Source organism: Electrona antarctica (genome assembly GCF_951216825.1).
Source record: "Electrona antarctica genome assembly, chromosome: 6".
Classification (NCBI taxonomy): domain Eukaryota; kingdom Metazoa; phylum Chordata; class Actinopteri; order Myctophiformes; family Myctophidae; genus Electrona; species Electrona antarctica.
In genome coordinates, this window is record NC_136811.1 from 11,036,378 (window position 1) to 11,056,509 (window position 20,132).

The following is a 20,132-nucleotide window of genomic DNA, read 5'->3' on the forward strand; positions in this document are numbered from 1 at the left end:
CCTAAATACAAAGGGAATACATCATTGCACATAAAAAGAACTGTCACCTCATAGACACATGAAAAACTGCAAAAATACAAAAATTGTGGCACTCCATCTTTAAGCTTTTTGTCTTTGGCACTGCGTGAACACTGCATACAGTTGGGTGCCACCGATATTGTCCCTTATCATTTGACCCATTTAGGCCTGACCTCAACATTTAAAAAAATCCTTCTAAATCCTCCAGTTTTCTGAAATAAATATTTTCACGATTTTTCAAAAATAGCAGACCTACAAGCTCGTAGCGCTATGAGCTTGTAGATCTGCTATTTTTCAATAGCTAAATTATAACAATGTTTAAAACACCAAAAGGGGTTCCCGTCCAAAATGGGTTAACTGTCCTTTTGCGCAGATCACGCAAACCTCAGCAAAAAGAAAAGGACAATATCGATGGCCTCCAACTGTAACAACACAGCTCTCGTTTAGGTCCTGGGAAACCCGGTGGTGAAGATGTTCACCTTGGGAGCTCCAAGAGAGAGTTGGAGCACCTGTCATTAATTTAACCCAACCGGTTCTGTGTCACCGTTGAAATGGGGTTACTGGGCTCAGTGGACGACGTACTGTATGGGTTGGATGATTAGATTTCCTTCACAAACGCAATCCATGTCAGATGCTATGCTACGCTCCCATTGTCAATAGAGTATTTTAACCGCCACCAGGGGGCGCCAAAGGTCCCAGACCGCCACCATATATATATTATTTTATTTTATATATATATATATATATATTCTTTTTTTTACCATGTTATAAAACACGAAAAACCTGTCATTGGCGCTCCAGGACATCATGAAAAAGAAGTTAAATAAGTCCTTGGCGACCATTGAGTTAAGTTCCTCCTGTCATTATTGTTGGCCTTAAAACAGGATACTTGTATGTTCTAAGCGTCATTCACACTGAGAAATATACTACTTACTATAATTTGTTCGCCATTGTATTTTGTTTGAGGGCCTCCACATGTCACACTTGTGACGTAATGTGGCAGCCATTGATATTTGATGGGTCATTACACAGATAGAAATGTGATAGAATACAGATACACATCTCTAAAACGGTTAGTCGCATATCAGCTAAATCTGGATAAAGAACATCACACTCGGGTGAAGTGAGTAGAACTCTTATCATCATACATCACATTCCGTGCTAAGCCAATCAGCTGAGCACATTCCGTGCTCATACAGACATGTACTGTACACACAAAGCTGTGCATGGGAGCGGCTGCTCAACAATGATGAATTTCTATGGAATAACATGTTATTTACCATATGAGATTGACCTAACACAAGTTTGTTTCTCAACGTATTTGCTGCTGAGAAAACAAGGAAGTGGCTCTGTCTGGTGGTTGCCTGGCTGGTTTCATATTGGTGTTTGTAACAGTTTAGAAAAAGCAATAAGCCACGCGAGGTCCGAGGTTACCTTGTGCTTTATAATGTCCGAGAGGGTTGGAGGCACTCGACTACATCCTAGAGTTGTCCCGATATCATTTTTTTCAGACAGAGTACGAATACAAGTACTTAATTTTTAATACTCGCCGATACCGAGTACCGATACGAGTACTTTATTTTTGTTGAGTAACCACTTATTATACCTCCTTAGATGCAGATGGATCTCCGATCTACACTTGTCAGTTGTCATTCATGCTTCTAGATCCGCTGTTTATTTTGCTGCAGTATTGGGTTAGACTTGCTCCTGTTGCATTCGTTCAGCCTAGTGTCAATTGGATGTTTTGGTACTCGGGTCAAAGTATCGGGGCCGGTTCCGAGTACGAGTACTTGAGGGTGGTATATCGGCCCGAGTAACCGATACCAGTATCGGAAAACAACTCTATTACATCCCTCACCACACCTCTCAGCCATTATAAAATACAAGGTAACCTCACACCTGTTGTGGCTTATTGCTTTAATTTACCACATTATGTCATACAGAGGGATGGTCTTCCTGCTATAGGCCTTGGGCCTGTCACATCTCCAGCAGTGCCCATGGATGACTATGCATGGCGAATGCAAACGTTAAATTAGTTGTCTGTTGGTTGTGTATCATTGATGTTGTACTGTAAATGTGGTGGTGTTAAGGGCTTTATTTTAGTATTTGTATGGGCCTCGACCCGAAAGGTCAGTAGAGTATCTGTGCGCTGGTTGTGGTGGGCCAGTCTGGGCCAAATTCTGTGAAAATGTCCCTGCCGGATTTTTGTCTCAGTCCAGCGCTGAACAGGGACGTCTCCCTCTGCAGCTCAACTTACAGTTGAAGTCAACCCGAAACTCATCATTACAGTATACATTCCATTTCTAAAACAGAACTGCTGCAACAAATTACTCGGCAGGTGGTTGATTCAGCATAACAGCTGCCACTCACTGCCTCTGCACGGATTCAAAGTGTTGTTTTTGATTTGTTCCGTTGGTGTTTACTTTGGCCCCAACATGTCGCCGGGTCTCACCCACTGGTCAAACTGCTCTTCTGTCAGGTAGCCCAGTTCTACGGCCGCAGCCTTTAGTGTAGTGCCCATCTTATGGGCCGTCTTTGCAATGGTGGCTGCTTTATCATAACCTATGTGTGGGTTGAGTGCAGTCACCAGCATGAGAGACTCGTCGACCATCCTGCTGATCCTACCCGTGTTGGCCTCGATTCCTTCCACGCAGTTGGTCGCGAACGAGACGGACGCGTCGCCCAGTAACCGCACCGAGTTCAGCAAGTTCTTAATGATCAGCGGTTTGAAGACGTTGAGTTCAAAGTGTCCGTTGCTGCCGCCAATTGTTACTGCTACGTTGTTCCCCATCACCTGCGCTGCTACCATGGTTATCGCCTCACACTGCGTGGGGTTCACCTTCCCTGGCATGATGCTGCTTCCCGGTTCATTCTCGGGCAAGATGAGCTCTCCCAGGCCGCAGCGGGGTCCTGACCCCAGGAAGCGGATGTCATTCGCTATTTTCATTATGCTCACGGCCACTGTATTTAGAGCTCCACTCAGCTCCACCAGGGCGTCATGAGCCGCCAGGGCCTCAAATTTGTTGGGAGCCGTCACAAAAGGCAGACCTGTGAGAGCTGCGACAACGTCAGCAACTTTCTCAGCGAAGCCAATGTGGGTGTTGAGTCCCGTGCCAACTGCAGTACCGCCTAGTGCCAACTCGTACACTCTGGGCATGGCCGACTTCACCCTCGCTATGCTGTATTTCACCTGCTGCGCATAGCCGCCGAACTCCTGCCCAAGGGTGAGGGGCACGGCGTCCTGTGTGTGTGTGCGTCCAATCTTGATGATGTCTTTAAATTCCTTTGCTTTCGTGGCCAGGGTGTCGTGGAGAGTCTGCAGGCCGGGCAGCAGGACATGGTGCACCTCTGTGGCTGCAGCGATGTGCATGGCGGTGGGGAAGGTATCGTTGGAGCTCTGGCTCTTGTTGACGTGATCGTTTGGGTGAACGGGGTCCTTGCTGCCAAGTTTTCCTCCCATTATCTCAATGGCCCTGTTGCTGATCACCTCATTGACGTTCATGTTGGTCTGCGTTCCGGATCCAGTCTGCCACACCACTAGAGGGAAATGGTCATTGAGCTTTCCAGCTGCTACCTCATCCGCAGCCTGGACAATGGCGTCGGCGGTTTTGGGGTCGAGGCCGTAGTTCTTGTTGACCTCGGCAGCGGCTCTCTTCAGGATGCCAAAGGCCTTAATGACCGGGATTGGCATCCTCTCACTGGGTCCTCCGATCTTGAAGTTCATGGTGGATCTGACCGTCTGGGCACCGTAGTATTTGTCGGCCGGCACTTTGAGCTCCCCGAACGTGTCCCGTTCAATCCTGTATTCTGAAGCGGCCATTCTGGAGGGAGTTTGAAGTGCGGGGCTGTGCTTTGTAGTGGCTAGGTGCCTTTGCAAAGCTGGGAGACTGCAGCTGAATCTGTGGACACTGCGCAGAGAGCGATACATGAGGGTGGTGAGGAGAATCTCCAGATAAAATAACAGGAACTCGGAAGTACAGGAAACGGGAACTCGGAAGAGTCGTCACATAGTGATGACAGTAAAACTCTGTCATCACTATGAGAAATGATTGGGGTTGAGAGAATCTGATGTCACTGTTGATGTACACAAACTGTTGCCAGGCATGCTTAGCAACGCCGATATAGACGGTCTATATGTAGAAGACTGCATATATGACCATATATGGAGATCCCTGATGATGTCACATGTTGTCACGAGGCATGATGACCATATATTTGGAGGCGTGGAGTGACTCACTCACCGACATAATGACGGGAAATGCACGTTCTCTTAGTAAATGCGACAACCACAGTTTTACCATAGCAACCACCTGTTTTACCCTAGTAACAACCTATTACACCATAGCAATTGCGTCACTCCTCCAGGATACACCCACAGCCACAGCAGTCTTAACTGAGTGAACAAACATGCACACCAAAGCCAGAGTAGGTGTGCAGATGACCCCAGAAGTGTAAATTACTCTTTAACCTATTAAAACTGGGAAAGCATATAGTGTCATTTTAGATCTTAACCACTTTAACCATATTATTTAATACTGTGGCTATTAAAAAATAGAAGATATACAAGCTCATAGTGTGTCACTTCATTCCGTGCTATGAGCTTGTAGATCTTCTATTTTTTATCGTAAAAATGTGTGCAAATCTTTATGTGTGTGTGTGTATATGTATGTATATATAATACATTTTTTATTTAATTATTTTGAGGTTCTTGACATGAAAATGTTGTAGGTGACCACTGTTTTTCAGAAAACTAAGGACTTAGAAGACCTTTGTATAATCGACCTCAGATCCTAATGTCCCAATGTGTAAAATAGTTTACATCGAACAGAGAAATAATTGACAATCCCACGAGAAGGCTTAAAACCATCTCAACTCCAACTCTAATGTCCTCCTCCTGGGGAACTTAACCTTTATCAGGTCCAAATGGGAAATAAATGTCATTGTCTGACTCCATCAATAGAAAGGAATGACTTCCATGCGCCACCAAGTGGTGCCCAAATGCAACTGGTTTCATTTTTCTGTATGTACAGCTAAGCTAACCCTCACAAAAACACATGGCTCTTCAGTTTATAGACACTTTTGCACTAAAAATGCTCTGTATGTACTCTGTTACAAGTAAAAGTTTTGGTATTTAAAATGTGCTTGAGTTAGAGTAAAAGAGTATTGGCAATTTGGCATCAATACTTCTACTCATCATGCATGCAAGTCCCATTTCGCAAGTTTTCAAATCTACAAGCTCACAATGCGTTGCAAAGTTACTTATTTGGCTTTAAATGGCCAAAGTATATAGGTCTGAAGAGTTTTTTTTAATAATCTAAATCTACAAAGTAACTATAGTAACTAATGTTTTCAAATATGTATAGTAAGTGTAAGTACTGAAAATTGGAAATACTCCAGTAGTAAAAATACCTAAGATTTTTACTTAAGTACAGTATGTTTGAATGTTGTTACATATTTTTATCACAATGGAAACAAGCTATTTAGCTTTTTTGTGTTTTATCCTTCAGATAGGCCTATGTAGCCTACAACTACCATACATGCTCTTGCATACACAATTTCGGTTAATACAAATATCAAACAGATGTGCCTGGCCCCTGCCTATAATTTTATGAAAGGTTTTCTCTAACTGACAGACTGACACAATGACAGATTGTTTGATCTTCAATCTGTCAGTCTCTCCAAAAATACAAGTTGATTGTTGGTGTTGGCAGAGACTAATTCTCGCCAGCGGGTGGTGCTCAAGTTAATGTGAGTTGCAGGGAAGGTATACTGAAATTATAGCCAGCAGGTCAGGTGTCATCTGGTGTCTCCAATCTGTAAAACAGTCCATTTAGGAGTGGTTTCACTAGGTATCTCCAATCAAGTAAACATTGTCCAGTAGTCTACCCATAGCACAGTTTAAACACACCTAAAGAACAGAAGTCAGAACAGAAGCTTTGTATTGAAACGGCATCAATTTGTTGTTTATGGTCAGATTCTAAGTCTTAGAAGAGAGTTTTGAAAGAACATTTAGGCATTGCAAGTATTTAGACGTAGATTTCAGCTAATGTGCATCCATGTTTTAGTACACAATTATGTGACATCACTTATTTTAGATACATCTTAAATATAAAGACATATAAGCCAGCCTTCTTTGTCAAGAGTTTGTGTCTGCATAGCTGTGCTGATTGTTGAAGTCAGCAGAGGAGGTGGAACAGTTGCATCAAATCAGACCTGATATCGGATTAGCATCTGTTAAATTGACATTAGATTATGTTTGTAATGTATCACGATGCAGGTTGATGGACTACCTGCTGGCCACTGATGTGTGCAGGTGTGCCCCTGGCAGGCCTCTTGCCAGGGGACTCTTCCACACCGAGAACCATGTTGACAACATTATACTATAAGGAGTGTTTCACTGGATATTTTCTCTCTTTCAGACCATTCTCTGTAAACCCTACAGGACGGTTGTGTGTGTGAAAATCCCAGTTTCTGAAATACTCGTCTCCAGGCCAGCATCACCAACCATGCCACATTCAATGTCACTTAATCACCTTTTTTACCCCATTCTAATGCTCGGTTTGAACTGCAGCAGATGGTCTTGACCATGCGTATGTGCCTAACTGCATTGACTTGCTTCAGTGTGAAATAGGCATTAAGGCCTCATGCGTCTTCACACATTTATATATTGACCTTTTTTTGAGCGGTGTTAACCGCTCCAACATGTGGCTTTGTGGGTAAAACTTTCTGGTTCTAAAGAGCAGAAAAGTGTACCTGACAAAGGGGCCTGCCTGGGTGTGTATATAATTTATATAAACAAAGCAAAAGGTTCAGTTTTGCTTCCTACCCCATTTATCCCCATAGGATCCCACACTAACAGACCTCCAGGCTGTTAAGGGGCCGTTCGACCAATCTTATCCGATGCACAGGCCTTCATCTGAGGGAGGCAGCCCAGGACCTCCTGGGCTCTGTGTGTCTCCCCATAGGATGGGCATGTCAAAATGGGCACCAAATAATTAGGCTATTTCAAACATGTTTTTGAAATTATTAGAAAAGTTTTGAAAACAGGGTTTTTAAAGCAGCACGTCCACCTTTTTTCCAACCTTTCTTTCCACCTTTTTTCCCAGCAGTCTTTTTACAGACGTGGTCAAGTGGGTGCCTGTGTTTCAGACAGTAATTCAAGTGGCACTGGTCACATGTAACTGGAATCATTTCCTTATGTTTGCAGCCTCCTTGCGAACATTTATTTGTAAAAATCTTTTTGTTTTTCTGGGCAGGGTCCGACTTGCAATCCCGATCAATGTGTTCCCCAACTTTGATGTCGGCCATTTCTCCTCTCTTGACTGGAATGGGAGTGTTGCACAGAGGACACTGAGGGACCTGCACGTCCTTCTTGTATGAGGACGTACACTTGTGATTTGCATAGGCAAAGTGGTCCTTACAGAAAATGGCTTCGCAGGAATCACATCTCAAGGGAAGGAAATCCAACCGTTTGCAGGACGTATAAGAGCAATGCTCTCCTAGATCTGGAAACTCCATTATACAATTTCGAAACAGCCGCAACAACGGAATCTAGGAGATCTAGGAACCCTGAAAACGGTTCTGTTTATCTGTTTAAATGCAGAATAGTAGCCGCCTGCATAGCTGTGTGTGTTGTGATGTCATCCATGATGTAGGATGTATGACACCATATTTGGGCAAGGTTGTAGCTTGATCCAACAAGTTCAGGCCTTGGGGTCCCCATGGGGCCCCTAAATGGGCATATCAGGGGACCCTAGGGGTTTTATGTAAACTTAACTTGCCCGGGGGCGTGGTTATTAACACAACCCGTGTAGGAATTCGTATGTAGCGTTAGGCCAGGGGTTCTCCACCCCTGTGTGTTATAGGCAATGGTTTCTGTTGTGTCTGACATCAGTGCATGTTACATTTGTGTCTGCCTATTCACAGTATTTTTGAGGGGCGCTATCCCCTCCTATATTCAGCATGTGTAGATTCTTGTCCTAACAGAAACATTAAATGTCATTCACAATTAATGAAAAATGTACATCATATGTGTCTGAGCAAATCTGAGCAGATATTCCGTCTTCATCAGGATGAAGATCAAATAGATCGAAACGTCTTTCTTGTACCTGTGGTGTGCGGGCTCCATCCAATATCTACTGAAGTTTCTTTAGCCCAGCACCCAGCCTGTCGATGTGCGTATTCTACGTCTGCTCAACAAAACATTAAATGCCATTGACAATGAATGGAGAATTTACGTCATATGTGGACGAGCAAATCGGCTATTGTCCTGTAAAACAAATGAAATTCCCATTGACAATGAATGGATGATGTACGATGATAATAGCGCCCCTCATTTCACACGGGGTGTGATTTTCTTATGGACTGATATACATTTAGATATTGAATATTCCCTCGTTTGTAACAAATTGACCATGTATGGTGCTGAAATTGGAGCTGTGATTGGCCATTGTGAATTTGTGATTGGCTGGAAGGTGTGCCATTCTGCACTGTGATTGGCTGTGCATCACATAACGCGGGTGTGCCTGCACGTGGGACACCCGTAACATATAAGTGGCAGATATTCCGTGCTCACAATTTGAGGAATTAGAGGCAATAGAGGACAGAGTCCGGACCCCTTCACCTGGGTGAAATGTACTCACAATACACTCAACCTAATTCCTCACATTCAGCAAAATAAATACATAATCACACTCATGTGAAGTGAGGCGCGCTCTGTCATCATACATCATCATAAATCACATTCTGTGCTTAGCCAATCAAATCATTTCCGTGGTACACACAGACACACAAAGCTGGGCATAGGAGGTGCATAGCGCCCCTCAAAACGAATATCGTAATTTGCATTATTATTATAAATTTACAATTTCAGAAAACTTTTAATTCAATAGCCTACATCATTGTCTTCATCTAATCATGGGGAAGTTTCATGATGACTTATTTCTTAATTGTTTGAGGGGCGCTAGCCCCTCCTATATCCAGCTTTTGGTGTACAATGATAAGAGCGCCCCTCACTTCACACGGGTGTGATTCTTTTCATCCTATTTACCTATAACAACAAAATGTGTGATAAAAGATACACCTGCTAAATGAGAATTCAGACTAGGCCTAGCCTGACACTAGAGTGTCAGGCTAGGGTTATCATATATTAGGCCTAATTTAATTATATAGCCTAATGACCCTATAAAGTAAACAATGTAATGGTCCTTGTCCCTTTATGCCCATATAAGGGAGCTTTGATTGATTGATTGATTGATTGATTGATTGAAATTTGTATTCACAGTTTGTAGAATGGGTACAGTTCCACTAGTGCCTGATTTGTGGTACTAATGGGTCCACGTTCAGGGTACAACAAGTTTATGTCCAGTTGTATTATACATAATATCGGATGACACTAGGGAATAAACGTTGACCCAACGGGTTCCTTAGCAACGTCTCCCTGACAACCAACTGTCCAATCACATAGCCGGATCCTCCCGGATCCTCCGGCCACTAGAAATTAAAGTCCAGGGGTAACATACGTGACGTCACTTCCTCCTTTTATCGGCCACCTCCTTTGTCTCGCTCTGGCCCACGGAGACGCGAGGGGGGTTGTTATTTATTTATTTCCCTTTAATTTGGAGGATATATTTCCACATATATCCACATTCTTCTGGTATTGAATGACAGTCGACTCTGAGATATTGATGCCTAAAAGCAAAGCGCCCAAGATGGACGACCTGGACTATAGTAAGTGCCGCTAAAACACACTAAAACGGACTGTTTGGCTAACGTTAAGCTAAAGCGCTATCCATCCATCGTCTTCGTTGGGGCTCCGTTTATTTGCTGGAATGTTTTAGACACACAACAACTCGGTGAATAAGACGAAGTGTGAACTTGTGCACAATGTTCTATCTGTTCTATCTATGTGCCTCGCGTCTTTTCACTTCACCCAATACATCTTTTATGATGTAACCAACTAGCACTACTAGACAAATGGATGGTTTCCATTCAAAGGGACAGTCTGTGCAGGGAACCAGGGATACATATTGCTTTTTTTTATGCGGTGTTCTGACTTTTTTTTTTTGCAAAGCAGTTAAACTGTGCACTTTCATTTGAAATGGTAGACGTCTGTCTGTATTATATTGTTTGTTGTGTCTCATCCTGATTCTCATTCAATGCCAGTCTACTGTGGGCGTGGTTGGTGCTGAGGCGCAGCTGTCATTTTTGCATAGTAAACACTCGTCTGGTCTATTGTTGGTGCCAAAAACATCACCATGGCTACCAAACCCGACCATGTTTATATTTGACCAAGTGTAATAATCTATTTGTAGCTAAATAAATAGTTGGATTTATTTGAACCTTTTAATCCAGAAGCATGACCAGGAAAGGTACAAGCTTAATGGCGTACAATATTATAGCAGACAGTAGTGATTCTCAACTTGTATTATTTTTTTTAATTCATGGACCCCCCCCACTTTGATATGCACCGTTAAGATTACCATCTCTGGGAGTGGACACTCTAGTCTACACCACCAGTGTCTTCGTTTATCAGACCATGCCAAGGACCCCTAGGAGAGAGATGAAGCAGCTCCCCAGGGCCCCCACTGCCTATACAATTTTGTTGCAGATTAAACTTAAACTTTTTCATAAATTTCATAGATTGCTTCACAGACTTGTGTGGCAGCACTATCAGTGTTGGACGTAGAATCAGTGTTTTTAGAATCAGTGTTTTTGGCAGCAGATTTTAGTTTTAGTCAGTCTCTTCAATAGTTTTCATTTAGTTTCAGTCACATTTTAGTCACCTGGAATGTTTTAGTGTTAAATGTACAGTTGATTTAGTCGATTTAAAATATTTTTTGGTGGGCCTTGATGCTGTCGTACTCGTAATGACTGTACACTTGCTGAAAGTAGCTGATCTACAAGCTCACGTCGTAGATCAGCGTCGCAGCGATGCAACGCGTTGTGAGCTTGTAGATCTGCTATTTTCAGCATGCAACCAAGTGTAAAATGACTTATACTGGATCTCTTGTCCAGCTAGTCCCTGCCTAACATTTTAGTCTAGTTTTTATTTGTTGACGAAAGAAATTGTCAGTATATTTAGTTTTAGTTATCAGAGCTTAGTTTTCATTTAGTTTCCATTTAGTTTTCGTCAGTGAGAAAAGGTAGTCGACGAACATTTTTTGTCTTGGTTTTAGTCGATGAAATCAACAGTGCTTGGAATCCTGTTAAAATGACATTACAGTAAATGTTTGTCATATGAATCTCCTATCGTTATACCATTGCTATCAGACTTTAACTAGGCCATGACGGCTGATGAAACTATTTAAAGTCAGAAGAAAGGGAAGGGGAGATAACACTTTATGAGGTACAGAATTTGCATCGTTGGCAGCCAGGCGCTTGTGATCATTCAAATTTAAATGGAACCTGACAAATTTACATTAGCAGTGAACACTTAAGCCATTTAGCGGATGCTCTTACGCACCCCTCTTAGAACAAGTGCAAATGTACCATTGAGAGACACAAATCATGCTGAGTTTATACATTTTTGCACAGAGAAAGCAAGTTACACAGATATGAAGACTTGTTTTTTGTGGATTGTCTTCAAAACCGTTTTTGTGTAATATATTACCTGCTGGCTGCTGCATTGTCTAATTATTAAATCAGTCTTATTTCTTATTAATGAATGGTGACAGATATAGGGCTTTAAGATTTGTTTTGTCTGTCTCTGGGCTCTGGCACATAATTGGAATACTAGCAGGGGTTGACAGTACACTAACGGTTGACCGACTGCCTGTGGCAAGTAAATAAAACATTCAGGCAAGTGGAGGTTGCTTTCAGAATTCAGGTTGCCCCGACGGGCAAGTGCACTCCATCTTCATTACATATTATACGCTATTCTCATGCAGTTGCACTCATTCTGGTTTTTCAAAGTGTCTATCGCCAGTTATCGATTGGATTTAACAAGATTTTATTCTACAAGCACACATTTTATCATTTTATAATGGACATTTTTGGTTTTTGGGCAAGTGGGCTTGACCTTTGGGCAAGTCGAACATGACCTTTACTTGCCCAACGGGCAAGTGCCTCTGAGACCTTAGTGACTAGGCTTACATTTGAGAAAACCTTTACGAAGACTCAGCATCTGATCATTGAAGCATTCCATGGTACTACTACTAATATTTAGGATGTATGCCTCTGCGTTTAAAGGTTTGTTTGTTTGATTGATTGATGAATTTATTAACAGATTGGAGAATTACAATACATTTCAAGCACAACTCAAAACAAAACTGTTAACTGTGGACGACACCATAAAGCATTACACTTGTTTACAATAGGGCCCACCATGTTCAATTCATCATAACAATTAGACGTACAAATATACTCCTAATATAGCAAAAAACAGGAAATCATCATAGGGGAGGTTTAAAAAAAGGAAAGAAACATACATACAGTGAGGGGGAAAAAGGGGTGGGGGGGATTCAGGTTGTACGGAGGCCAGTTTCGAATTGCGGCCGTCCGTAGGTGCCCTTTGAGAGCGGTTTTGAAGGAGTCAAGGGATTTGCATGTCTTAATGACTGTTGGTAGGACGTTCCACATTTTGGTGGCATAGGAGCGAAAAAAATTTAGTCCCTTGTTTGTGCCGAATCTGGGTTGCACATGGTTAGTTGCACTCCCTCTGGTGTTATGGGTGTGGACTTTGTTGACATTAAGGAAGTATTTAGCCAGGCACAAGGGTATCTTGGTGCTGTATCGATTTATCGAATCTTGTGGGCCAGGCCCATTGCAAGATGCTGTACCCGGCCTGTCGTCAACCCTAAGCCATTCCAATCTGTCAAAATGGGCAGGGGTGAGGTGGGTTCGTAGAGTGAGGCCAAGTAGTAACCTGACAAGTTTGTTTTGGGAAGTCTGGAGCCTTGTCTTAAGGGCCTTTTGATGTGCTGTGGTACCAAGAGGTGCATGCATAGTCGTAGAAACCTTGTACTAGGGCTCCTGTTAGGGTCTTCAAGGTGTTTTTGTTGACCAGTGAGGAGATTCCTGTATAGGAATCTTGTTCTTTGATTGACTTGACTTGTTAGCCTAGATCGGGGCTCTGAAAATAAGTTTTAATGAATTTTCTTCTAAGTCATTATTAGATGGTGTGCCAGAACATAATCAATTGCTAATTTAAGAACTGGGTAGAAATAAAAAACGAGCACACTTGGTGCATTCAAAGAACAGTTTGCCGGGTGCACAGCTGTGTATAAAACAAAGAAGATTGGCTAATCAGATTTTCTAGGGCTAGGCCATTTCCTTGGATTGAATGTTGCACTTGAGGTTTAGTTAAAAAGTAAAAACAAAGTCATAGTCATATAGATAGGGAGAGAATGTGGATAAAAGCTTTATTCAGGTTGGGAACAGTCATATTTTGAAACATATTATCCAAGATATTATTGCTGGTGGGCCGGTTAGAACTTAGAAGGGCTAAATTATATATTGTTTCACATTTGTTTTCCTTTTTTTTTTTCTTCCAATGATTTGTTTTTGGCTTTTTGCATTTATTGATGGTTATTAGTGAAGACGGACAGGAAAGTGGGAGAGAGAGAAGGGGAGAGACGTGCAGCAAAGGTCGTCATGAACGGTACTCGAACACGACTTTTATGTGGCATGCGCCTGGACCACTTGGCCAGCGGGTGCCTCGAATAAGATTCTTTTGATGGGTGAACTCTCAGAAATAACATTTTGTACCTCCTACGATGTTCACCACATACCGTAGGATATATTAACAAACTTTGCTTTAACAGATTAAGGTATTACCAAATTGGTGATACCAATTATGGGTGCATGATATGGACACTTGGACAGCATTTCATATCTCGGTATTTATGCCAAAGATTGTGATGGGATGTCCCAATCACGTTTCTTTTTGCTCCCAATCCGATTCCGATCATTTTTGAGCATCTACCGATTTTTCACGATCCGATACTTATATTTTATAGAACACGTTTATCTCAATAGTACAATATCACAGACAACTTGCAATTTTCAGTCTAATATCATGATATGGATATAATATTGATACTAGGGATGTCGCGATCACGCTTTTTGGCTCCCAATCCTATTCCGAAAATTTGAAAATGACTTGATCGTCCCCGATTTCCGATCACCCGATCCGATCGGGACAACCTTAATTGCGATATTGATATGATACACAATAACAATATTACTGATTTCATATTCTATATTTTAAAGTGTTGCAACATTGAAAACTAAACATTATTTAAAAAAAATGGTGTTAGTGAGTTTGCTAACGCAGTAAACGCACTGGACCACAGGGCACACAGAGCAACAGGTGCATGAAAGAGGGAGAAACGGAGTGATGGCATATTTTCCGAGGGGCACAGGCTAAAACTGGGGCTGGCTTTAGAAGTGGACGATATATCGTTGATGCATCGATAAATCGACGATATATATACTGATATTGCGCATATTCATTAGCCTGGCTAATAAGCCAGACCGAATCAGCCGTTGGCAAAAAAGATTGCCTGCCGGCGGATTACGGTCTGGAGAGGCTCAATTGTACGCCCATTTCCTACACCAGAGAACTGGTGTGGCCAATCGGGACACTGTATGCAATATGGGTGGGCTTTGGTACAGTGACGTTCAATGCTTGAGACCTTTGACTGACAGTAGCTCTAACCAATTGCGTCAAAGAGAAAATGTTTGAACCCGCCCCCCGGGAAACAAGATCCATACACAGCATCTCCAGACTCAAATACCACACGACAGTGTGATTTGAGTCTGGCTTATTAGCCAGGCTACATATTCATACCTCTAACGATACGATAACTATATATTGTGCAGCCTTATTACCAATATAATAATGGCCTGGGTATATATGGTGTGTGGTGTCTTTAATTATTGACATGGCAACAAACCAATCAACTGACTGCTTTTCCATACATTTCCATTTCAGCGCGCAAACTAAATGGGCACATTAGGAACAGGTCAGTGAGTGGCTAGCATGGAGCAGAAGGGAATCTACAGGAAGTTTCATCCTTGTTGAAATATGGAATGACATTGATTAGTGTCCAGCACTTGTTGTTGAAGAAGAGGCGCTTGTGCTGCACAACATAGAAAGCAGCTCTTTTAACCCATTCAGGCCTGACGTCGAAATTTTAAAAACATGTTTTCTAAATCATGACAATTTTCTGAAAGATTTGAGGCACATTTTAACGATTTTTCAAAAATAGCAGACCTACAAGTTCACCGAGTGGCGAGCTATGAGCTTGTAGATCTGCTATTTTTCAATAGCTAAATTATAACTATGTTTAAAACACCAAAAGGGGTTCCCGCCCAAAATGGGTTAACAAGCTCCACCTCGCTCCATGGCACATTTCTCCTGTTACATTTTAATGTTAGTTAATCCAATTTATAGCCTTTTCATTATCCTGTTATCCCCCCTTCTGGTAATTTATTAGCAATTCAGTGATTTTAGTCACTGGATTGTCCCAGTACAATTACAAATATAATTCAGAATAAGAAAAGAGTGTGTTAAATTAGTAAAGGATGAGAAAAATTAGGCCCCTCAATCACAACTATTGTGATTGATTGATTGTGATTAATTTAGGTTCTCTGTATCCTTCATGCCATTTTCATGATCTGGCATAGACCACTGAAAAATACTCAATCTAGGCAACATTAGAAATGGTCAAATTTGTTTTACCAATAAACAAAACTATCCTTTAAAAAAAATCACACTTGTGTGAAGTTATGGGCGCTCTTATCATCATAGATCATCATCACATTCCGGCCAATCACAATTGGCATCCTCACTTTTCTGTCATTTCGGTCAATCACAATAGGCGTCTTCAATGTTCTGCCCTCATTTTTTGAGGGGTGCTAGCCCCTCCTTTAGGTTTAATTTTGTTTTTAGTTCAATGTTTGTTTTAAAAACGCCATTGGCAATGAAGGGAAAATGTACGTCATATTGTCCCTCATTACGTCATATTGTCTCTTTATTGTTAATGGCATTTAATTTTTGTGTTGGCACCGTTTGTTTTACATGATGTAATACATTACATCACCTAATCAACATGAGTTAGACTTTAATATATTAGCGCCCCTCACTTCACAAGGGTGTGATTTTTATCCTCAAATATGTACTTTGCTCACTCAGCCAATCAAATCATCGCTATGGGGTGATCAGCCAATCAAATCATCGCTATGGGGTGATCAGCCAATCAAATCATTGCTACAATTCACACAAACTCTGGGCATGGGAGGGTCTAGCGCCCTCTCACTAAATTGTTAGATTCCGGTGTTGACTGTAGCCTAAAAATGGTGAGTAATACTTTGTTGCACAAGTATAAATCGGGCCCAGTAGAGACGGTGTGTCTGAAATGGCAACAGTATTGATGTCATTGTGGTTCTCTTCCTGTCCCAGTGGACCTGAGCCCACGGTAATGATGTCATTGTGGTTCTCTTCCTGTCCCAGTGGACCTGAGCCCACAGTAATGATGTCATTGTGGTTCTCTTCCTGTCCCAGTGGACCTGAGCCCACGGTAATGATGTCATTGTGGTTCTCTTCCTGTCCCAGTGGACCTGAGCCCACAGTAATGATGTCATTGTGGTTCTCTTCCTGTCCCAGTGGACCTGAGCCCACAGTAATGATGTCATTGTGGTTCTCTTCCTGTCCCAGTGGACCTGAGCCCACAGTATTGATGTCATTGTGGTTCTCTTCCTGTCCCAGTGGACCTGAGCCCACAGTAATGATGTCATTGTGGTTCTCTTCCTGTCCCAGTGGACCTGAGCCCACAGTAATGATGTCATTGTGGTTCTCTTCCTGTCCCAGTGGACCTGAGCCCACAGTAATGATGTCATTGTGGTTCTCTTCCTGTCCCAGTGGACCTGAGCCCACAGTAATGATGTCATTGTGGTTCTCTTCCTGTCCCAGTGGACCTGAGCCCACAGTAATGATGTCATTGTGGTTCTCTTCCTGTCCCAGTGGACCTGAGCCATAGAGTATATAAAGGATAGAGACCGAACTGGAGCATTAGCCCCGCCCCCAAGCTATTCATTTCGATGAAGTTGCTCAGTGGCGTTTTGAAGCACCCGGAAGACTGCCGGAAGTACCTCCTCCGGACCTCAAATTTGAGGTCCGGGGTGACGTAGGGAGTGATGGTCCTACGTGTTAAAGCCCAGCTGCACGGGGTTTCCTCGTCATGAATCCACGGGTCCGCCTGCAGTCCTTCCTCATACCACTAGGGCCCAGCGCTTCAACGTTGGAGCGCCTCACTGGCCCCTTGACCTGAGCCCACAGTAATGATGTCATTGTGGTTCTCTTCCTGTCCCAGTGGACCTGAGCCCACAGTAATGATGTCATTGTGGTTCTCTTCCTGTATGGTGCGTTCACACACGCAGATGAAACGACGCAAAGAGGTGTCGTGAGAGTTGATTTAGCCCATTCAGACCGGAGGACGATTCTACAAATGCCTTCTAATTCCTGACAGTTTTCTGAAAAACCCATGTTTCTATGTCAGTGATTTTAAAACTATTTCATGTCAAGGACCCCCAAAATGTAATTGGCCGTCGACCCCCATCTGAAAATATGTCGTTCCAGGGACCTTCAAAAAGCAAATATTTGATATTTTGATATACGTTTGCTCTGAAAGAATATATACTCAAAGATTTGCGCCACATTTTCACCGAGTGCCGCGCTATGAACTTGTAGATCTGCTATTTTTCAATAGCTAAAGTATAACATAATGCTTAAAACACCAAAAGGGGTTCCCGCCCAGAATAGGTTAGAGCAGCTACATTGTGTCTTTGCAACGTTGTCACGTTGCTGGCTGAGGAAAATGGCAAGAAGCACGAACTCCACTTTACTTCCCGTATCTGCGTGAAGTGGGCGATCACATTATTTGGAGACGGGAAGAATGTTGGAGTCTATTCATTTCCAATGGGAGAGTGAACGTGAACACAGCTTATGATCCATTCCTTAACTCCATGGTCACTGAACTAAATACTGGACCCAATCATCACAAGACACACAATATTTCCAAGTCAATATTCATACTAAAATGGCTTCTTTTAGCGAGACAAATCAGGAGAAAATCTACTTTGTTATCGACCTTTCTTTATCCCAGCAACAAACACTTGAGATTTGAGTGGAGTCCGGAAGAGTCGCTCTGTCCATCTGCAATTTGACGGACGACACATAGGGGATTCTGGCCCCATATTTAAGATGAAAATATGTGAATATTATAACGTGAAAGTGAAATAAAATATGTGTTCTGATGCTTTAATAATATAATTTTCCATAACCGTCTTAGACACTTGGTTGATGGGGGCAGCTGATTTGGGAAATGGGAATCATGACATTTGCCATATAATGCTCATCCACATAACGTCGTCAGTGTTGTTGTCAGCCTGGGAGAGGGTGGTGGGGGGAGGTCGGGGAGGAGCAAACCAAGCCTAGTACTTGGGAGACCATTTGTAGTCCAATTTGCGCCTCTAGTGGCTCCAATGAAGTTCAACCTTTTAAAAAATGATAATCTTTGACCTGGGCCAGTGATGTCATTGTGGTTCTCTTCCTGTGCCAGTCCAGTGATGTAAATAGGTTTTCATTGTAATGAGTCCCGGGATGCAGGGGTGGTCTTTTAGATGAGTCCCAGGGACATTTGATGAGTCCCACTTCAGCGACGTTTAAGAGTCATATTTTGCCATTTTTACAAATTGCAGCATTTAACTCCCATTTCATCTTATATGGCTATAATGTGGTTATATTCATGTAGAAAACGAAGAAGAAATTATTATTATAACTAAAGCTAGCAAAATAAATTAGAATTAAAAAAAAAAAGCTCTACATTCATATTTCATATGATTTTGGCTATATGAAATCTATAATAATTCTGCCAGTTTTAACTGTTAATAAATCTTTATGTTTGTATGACACATTACACAATACATACAAAATAAAAATGAATGCTACAAAACTAACCTGGAGATTAAGTAGAAGCAGTCATGGATTTTTTGTTGCCCTGCAGTTGGCTTTGGCACTTCTTTTTTTGGGGGGTGGGGGGGGCATGTTAATGTGTGGCGGCACCGGTCCACAACGCACAACATACAACAGTGTCGGCATTTGTTACAGTACACAATGTGTGTTTCCCATTCAATCGGGTCTACTCTGTTTGTCATGCTCAAAAATGTTCGCCTGTCTTTCTGTTTTGGAGGCAGCGCCGTGTAGATGAGAGAGTTGCGACAACCCCGTTCACTGTTTATTCACGGAGCTTCATGAGTCACTGAACGGTATGTTGTCGTCACTCTCTCTCTCTAAACGGCTCTGGTCTCCAGGCTCCGCTCCGCTCAGCGCTCGTCTCTGAGCAAGATGGCGGCGCCCGTCAGACTGTGTTGTTGTTAACTAGTGGTTCTACAACGAGTCCTACGTGGATTTTATCGTTTATAACGTAGGATGAAGTCGCATGAGGCCATGCAAAATGATCGTGTCCGTAGATTATTTGTTTTACCGCATTTTCTTTCCGCGATTGTTTTTTTCACGTGGATTATTATTACTGTACGCTGAGTACAGTAGTGCATCCCGTGGACGCAGAGGATGTTGGTGAAGTGCGGCCCAAAACTATAAAGTGCGTTTTGGGACGCAAAACGCACCCTATTTACATCACTGCCAGTCCCAGGGGACCTGAGCCAGTCAGTAATGATGTCATTGGGGTCACGGTGGCACAGTCGGTAGTGCTGTTGCCTCACAGCTAGAAGGTCCTGGGTTCGATTTCCACTGGGGACGCTGTGGGTGCTGGCGGTGTGTTCTCTCCTCCGTGCCATCAGTGCCCATACATGCAAACTCCAGGCGGGGTTGGCGAAAGGGCCTTTCTGTGTGGAGTTTGCATGTTCTCCCTGTGTCCCCTAGGGTAGGTACCCTCTGACCCTCACAAAAAACATGCAGTAATCCTGGTCTCTAAACTGCCTCCCCCTGGCCAGCCGGGGTGCCTGATGGAGGGGAAAGGAACTGGTTGGAATAACGTGTTCCTTCCACGTGCTACATCCATCGAGGGAAACTCCCCCCTGTCAGGTGTAAAGGAGCAACTTGGACACTCATGCATGAAGGAAGCATGAGTTCAAGTCTGTTGCTCTCCCCA

The 20,132-nt window shown here is 42.7% G+C and overlaps 2 protein-coding genes across 2 annotated transcripts in view; one reads left to right on the plus strand and one right to left on the minus strand.

The window, feature by feature from the left end:
• Window positions 1-2,437: 2,437 nt before the first annotated feature.
• On the minus strand, window positions 2,438-3,946 carry LOC306925581 (fumarate hydratase, mitochondrial-like; the record flags this gene model as incomplete). Its single annotated transcript, XM_079504504.1, has 1 exon — window positions 2,438-3,946. One exon carries the CDS (start codon window positions 3,944-3,946, stop codon window positions 2,438-2,440), a length of 1,509 nt encoding a protein of 502 aa, XP_079360630.1.
• A 5,615-nt stretch (window positions 3,947-9,561) lies between these two features.
• The window catches only part of cyth2 (cytohesin 2), a 30,473-nt gene continuing 19,902 nt past the window's right edge, over window positions 9,562-20,132 (plus strand). The window contains exon 1 of the mRNA XM_079504510.1: window positions 9,562-9,747. Coding sequence (XP_079360636.1) covers window positions 9,681-9,747 — 67 coding nt within the window. The 5' untranslated portion in view covers window positions 9,562-9,680. The remainder of the gene's footprint in view (window positions 9,748-20,132) is intronic.